Below are 6,378 nucleotides of genomic sequence, written 5' to 3'. Positions count from 1 at the left end.
TTGGTCTCGGTGCCTTTGTAGGATGCTCAGAGCACCAAGCTGCAAACAGTGGAAAAGTCCTGGGCTGGTAGCTGGGATGGCAGGGTGTCCTAGCAGGCAGGGGCAGGGTGTCCCAGCAGGGCAGGGGGGTGCAGGGTCACGCTGTAGCAAGAGGAGCAGTGCCAACAAAACCGCAACAGTGGGGCAGGGCTGGCCCAGCTCTCGCAGGGCAGCAGAGAAGCTCAGAATTCCAGGGAAAGCAGATTATGGCAGATTTCCCAGGACTGGACTCCTCCAGAGACAGTGAACTCTTCCAGCAGCGAGCAGCAACTCCATCATGTGTTCTCTCTCCCCAAATGCCAAAAAAGCCCAGCATGCCAAGCTGCCTCAAGCCCTGCCCTTTACCTGCCCCAAAACTCGCGTTATCTCCCCCTCTGAGCTTTGACCACCCCTTCGTTCTTTGTTAAATAGTCTTAAGTTTGACACTCATTCTCCTTGGTAACTTATGGGAAAAAAAAATCTTTAGAGTAAAAAGGAACAAACCTAAGGCCCAACAGTTTACTTTTTAGTTCTCACTGTGTTTTCAGACTGAAATTCCCTTTCCCAAGTACTAGGTACAATGGGAGTTTTCTGTTAAAAGCACAATGGCTGGCACAAGACTCCCACTCTCTGCCTAGCATCTCCATATGGTCTGATGTTTCATCCTTTAAAACAATTTAACTACTAAAGTGGATGGAAATGTTTCTGTGCAGAAACCTAGGACTAGGCCAGAAAGCAGTGCCTCCTACTTATGTTTAGGACAAGGTTGTTAGCATCTCCCACTCTCCAGTAAGAAGAGAGGTACTCTCATTTTGCCATTCTTGACAATGAGCAACTTTATAATGCTTCCAAAAAAACTCACAGGACTTCCATTACAGATCCTTTTCTTCACTGCGAGTCACTTCCAGGAACTGCACTGTATCAGTGATCCGGAGGCATGGCTCTGCCTCTGGATGCCCAGAAATGTGCTATTGTCCCTTTCCCCATACATAGTAACGCTGAGATGGTATGTGTGCCTCTGAAGACTGCAGCAGTGCAGCTTGGCTAGGTGCAACAAGCCTCCGTGGAGCACCATGGCAAGCCTTCACACAGTTTATAAACAGCTTTAGGTGTTTCTGAAAATGCTGTCTAACTAGCTCGTGTGATGGGTGTTTGTTGTGATGGAACTAAACGCCAGTGTAGCATGGCTGCTTTAGAACAGCTGACGAGCTGTGAGTGTGCATCTCCGTTGTGCTAATTTGCAGCACACTTACGCAGTGACTGGTTCAGCCTGCAGAGAAGGATCATTGTGTTTGGATCACATTGCTCATGTTGTTTAGTCTTTCGCTGGCAGAGCCTAATAATTGCTAATTACTGTTCTGCTAGTGTTTGTAACACTGAACTGCTGAAGTACATGACTTTTATCTGGGTTCTAGGCTTTTACTCTCCGGCCAACAGCCATCAGGCTGGAACGGGCCAAGATTTAAAAGTGCTTTTCTATGCATCACTGACAATCTGACGGGAGAAGAAAATATTTGTTGAGAGAATCCCAGTTACCCGGGGTCTGACTACCAACTGTGCTCCAGCGAGGCACGATCAGGCCCAAAGAAGCTGGCGTGGCTAGAAACGTTTCTTCAGAAAACTGGCCAACATATTCCCTTTGCTGCTGCTTTCCTCTCGTGTCCCCATTACCGCTCCGCCAATTTCTTTTCGGGCTCATTTCCACGGATGATGTCCCGCGGGGAGGAGTATCCCGATCCCTGCCGGGGAGGCTGCTGAGCCGAGGTCCGCGCAGGGCGGAGAGGACGGAGAAGTCGCACGCCCGTGACTCGGGCCGACGCGGCGAGGAGCGGGTGCCCACCCGGGGGCGTCGGCACCGGACAAGCGCTCAGTTCCACCGGCCGGACGCGCGTGTGCGAGCGCTGCCCGGCACGGGCGGGGGCGGGCGGGGGCGCGGGTCCCCGGGCGGGCGGCGGCGCTGCGGCGGCCCCGGGAGCCCCACGGCGGCCGCTGCCGGGCCACCTGCGGGGCGGGGGCGGCGCGTCCCGCCCTGACGTCACGGCGCTCCCGCATCGCCGCCGCCGTCTGACAGCCTCCGCCGGGCGCGGTGCGGTGCGGACAGAGCGTCCCCCGGCTCGGCTCTGCTCTGCTCGGCTCGGCTCGGCTCGGCTCGGCTCGGCTCGGCTCGGCTCGGCTCGGCCCGGCCCGGCCCGGCGCGGCTCCTCACGGCTGCAGCGCGCTGCCCTCGCCATGTCGGTGGCCGGGCTGAAGAAGCAGTTCCACAAAGCCACGCAGGTAGCGAGCCCTCTCCCCGCGCGTGGGGAGCGCTGGGCTGCCGCTGGGCTGCCGCCACCGTGTGCGTGGGCATGTAGGCGTGTATGCTGTGTGGGGTCGTGCGCCGGTCTCCATTCGAGTGAGTGCAGGGCGAGCGCGTTTGCGCGGATGCTGCGCCTGGTCGTGCGTGTTGAGTGAGCGTGCGAGGGGCCGTGTGTCCGCACGGGTGTGCGCGGGGATGTGTGCCGCGTGTGAATGTGCACGGAGGGCAGTGGGTCTACGAGGGATACCCATCTGCGGAGGGCCGGGGCTTGCCGGGCCGCCGCACCTCCCCCCACTCGGCTCCGGCCGCGTTGCGGCAGCGGCCAGGGGGGTCCTGGGCTGTGGGAGTAGCTCCTGGAATGCCTGGACCTCCGCGCTTGGAGCCCGCGGGGGCAGTTGCTGGTATAAATACTCGCTGTGGGCTCGGACCTTGCCTACCGAGGTCTATGCATCATGTTTCCATAGGCATTGTTTTAGCTTGACTTTGGGAAAATAGCAATAATTTGTTTTGTGTGTCTAGACCACAGCTGAAATCTGAGTAACGAGGTTTGATTCTGTTGCTTTAGGCACCGTGTGATATTGCAGGAAGGTCAGGGTGAATGTTTCACCAGTAGCTGAGTTGTTTCATAATACAAAATCTGTGTGTTACAGTCTGCAAGGGTGCAATTTCTGACTCAGTGTGCTTTGGGGCTAAATCTAAAATGGTTTCATAGAAGTCAGAGGAATTGCTTTGGATCTAGAGAGCTGATACCTAGACCTGTGCAGTGGTTTGTTGGGTTTGGGGGGGGGGGGTGGGGTGGGGGAGGGGTTGCTGGGTTTTTTGGGGGGCTTTGTTTTTGAGGTTTTTTTGGTTCTTAACTAAATACAAAATCTCCAGTTATTTCCTTCTACCTGCCATTGCAGACATCTTCAGGTAGGAATCTTGGTCACTGTAAGCACTCTGTAGATGCAGGCCGCACAAGATAATACTTTCAGCTGTAAGACTTTCCAACACCTGTGTATTCCCCTTTCTCATCTCATCTCTTGAGCACTATGGGGAAGTATCCCTGAAAGAATGATCCTTAATCCAAGTATCTGCCCAAATCCTGATTTTCCATGTCTTGCAGTTACACTAATACATGTTATAACTCTGAATTTAATGGTTTTATGCCAAGTCCTTCATGGGTGCAAGCAGGCATTTAATAACACTGTGTCTCACTTTTCATACTACATTGTGCTGCATCATTGGTAAAATAAGCCTCACAAGAAAACGGCTGCACTCTAAACAGATGCCATAAGGAGCGGGTAAGGGTACCTGAGCCCATCCAGCAGTGCCCATCTGCTGCTGCTTACTTTGTTTCTTCCCCTGCTACCTGGGGTGCTATGAGAAGCCAGGAATCACCATTGTTGCAATGATTTCTGGTACTGAAAATACAAATTTCAGTGTCTGTACTGTCCATGTTTAAGAAGCAGGCAAGCTTTAGTACTAGAAGTCTCAGTTCTCCGTTAATGTAAGCTAATGAGAATGCAACTTCAGCAGCAGAGATAAACATCTTTTTTTGAGGGAGCATGGTGTGAAAGGTCTGTGCGTGCTGTTTTGTCCTTCAGATGACACTCTCACACTGATTGTCAGCAGTACTGTCATTTAGAGGAAGAATTTTAGCTGTCTGGAACTAAAATATTTAAGTCTCTGATGCCAGATTTAGCAGCTTGACATCTGATGATCCAGGGATTTTTGGCCCTAGCCTTGACTTTCTCAGTTTGTTTTCATGCAGGCCATGAAGACACATTCATGTATGAGAATGACTCAAAGTATGTTGAAGGCAGATCTGCTTATTGGCTTGTTTGCATTATGAGTGAGAAATCCGTGACATAGTTGTGCTGACCTTGCTCCAGGGACTAATCCTTTTGACTAGGGATTAAGCCCCAGGTGAAATACAGATTGACATTGCTGGCATGAATGAAGCTTTCCAGAAAGGACCAGACAAATAAGAAGTTTAAAAAATTTCTAAATTATTGATTTGGTTCTTATTCATGTTCATTTATATGATGTGCTGTTTATTAGTAGAGTCCCAAGTTATATCAAGAACACATGTGGACTGTTTTATAGAATGTAAACAATTTATTTTATTTCATTTTTTGTTTTCTGACTTGTGAAATGTTAGACTAATCTGCATGAAGTACTGTCAGTTTAGAAGCCATGCTGAAGAACTTAGTGCTTGTCAACTTTCATGGACCAGCTACAACAGCAGTGAGTCGCTGAAAAGCAGGAGGATACTTTGCACCTTCTGCAATCAGTCAACTGTTCACCATTTTGCCTTTCAGAAAAACGAATAGGTTTACCTCTGTACAGCAGAGAAATAAAGTTTAGAGGAATCTTCCTAAGATTGTTAAAGCAGGGTGAGTCTGGAAGTCCTGGCATTAATATAGAATTGCAAGATGTTAGACTGACCAGTGTGGAGCAGATTAGGTAATTCATTTACTTCTAATACCCACAAAGTACCTAAAAGGAGAGATAACCCCATTTGAATGTTAACATGCTGCTGCAAACCTATCATACATCTTGAAGCTAGGAAGATTGGTCTAAAGAGTGACAGAAATAGGCAACAGAGTGGTGTGCCACTAAATGGTCCCTTTTTCTTTAGGTATCCAGACTCCTTTGCCAGTCGCTACTATGCCAGTGTGACTGAGAGAATATTGCTTCCTACAGATTTATGTACCATTTTAAAACTACCACAATCACTTTGGGTGATACAGATTTGACAGTCTGGGGCATTTAAACAACTTGTTTTAAAATAGCATTAGCTTTGTTTCCACATGACTGCATTGATTGCATAAAATGGCTCTTGAGAGGCACAGTCAAAATCTTTCAGAAAGTAATGTGAATGAAAATAAACATTCAGAAAGTAATAATTTTATAGGGAAAGAGATTAATAAAAATTCTGAGAATGGCCACATCTGATGTTCCATTTGGAACAAATGAATAAGTGTGACTGACATATTTAAATAGGAGTATGAATGTGGTGATTTGAACCAAAAGCCTGTAATATAGTTTATTTTCTACCGCTGTATTCTGCTTTTATGATGCATCATGATGAAATTTGTCTCAACACTGAGACCAAGTTAACCAGTTTATACAGTTTTATAGAAAAAATGTTTCATATTGAAAGAAACATCTGAAGAAATTACTTCCCCGCTCGCCGTTGTCAGTAGCTTGTTAGATGCCCTTACTTCAGGTGGAAAGTAGTATGCTTCTGTCTTTAACAAAGTAACCTGTGAATGGCGCAGTTAAGAGAGTGACTCTGCTGGTTAATAAGAAGCAAATGAGACTGCTGCCTAGCTGTGCTGTTTTCCACAAAATTCTGTGGTCTTCCTAGGGATTCTGTGCTGATTCAGAGCCTGTCTACGCAGGTTCTCTTGTAAAAAAAGAGAATATTAGAATCCATCTGCCTGCATGTTTTTTTTAATTCCTTGGTCAGAAATGTGTAAAATGTTTTTCCCTGGAATGTATGGTGCAATCCAGTTACTAAACAAACTGCACCTAACCATCTTTACTGTTTGCTGTTGATATCAATATTTTCCTTAATCTCCAGCACACTGTATATTCATAACATGTTCCTGACTGTCCTACAGTGTTGAGTGGGAGCTGCGTGTACTTTCCCAGTGATAGGACATCACCTGTCTTTTCCAGCTGACTGTGGTTGAAGCTGTACTCACACTGGGTCTGCTTTTCTCCTTCCATGTATCCTCACAGTCTCACCCACCAAATAACGTTCCTATGTGTGTGAAGGTACTTGTAGGAGTTGGTCTGGAAAGCTGGGCAGTGTTATATTTTTCTTAGTGCAAATGCTGCACTGCGTGTCACTTATGTGGAACCTAATGAGCTCCTTTCTTCTGTGGTTTGTAAACCTGTGGCAGTCTGAGGAAGGCAGGAGAGCTGTGTGCAGGGTGGTGTGACTCTGAGGGTAGTGGCCAAACAGGCTGCTAGAAGCCTCTGCCTGAGAGGCATGCACCACCAGCCTTCGTTTCTCTCAGTGTGGAGCACTACCTTTTGAGATCAAGGGGAGCAAATGTTTGATCTGGAAA

General features: G+C 48.2%; 1 protein-coding gene across 1 annotated transcript in view; it reads left to right on the top strand.

Moving 5' to 3' along the window:
• Positions 1-2,221: 2,221 nt before the first annotated feature.
• The window catches only part of SH3GL2 (SH3 domain containing GRB2 like 2, endophilin A1), a 91,552-nt gene continuing 87,395 nt past the window's right edge, over positions 2,222-6,378 (top strand). Inside the window, exon 1 of the mRNA XM_066338948.1 lies at positions 2,222-2,292. Within this exon, the coding sequence (XP_066195045.1) occupies positions 2,248-2,292 (45 nt within the window). The 5' untranslated portion in view covers positions 2,222-2,247. The remainder of the gene's footprint in view (positions 2,293-6,378) is intronic.

This window comes from Sylvia atricapilla, chromosome Z (assembly GCF_009819655.1).
Source record: "Sylvia atricapilla isolate bSylAtr1 chromosome Z, bSylAtr1.pri, whole genome shotgun sequence".
Taxonomy (NCBI): domain Eukaryota; kingdom Metazoa; phylum Chordata; class Aves; order Passeriformes; family Sylviidae; genus Sylvia; species Sylvia atricapilla.
This window is presented reverse-complemented; position numbering and strand designations above follow the sequence as displayed.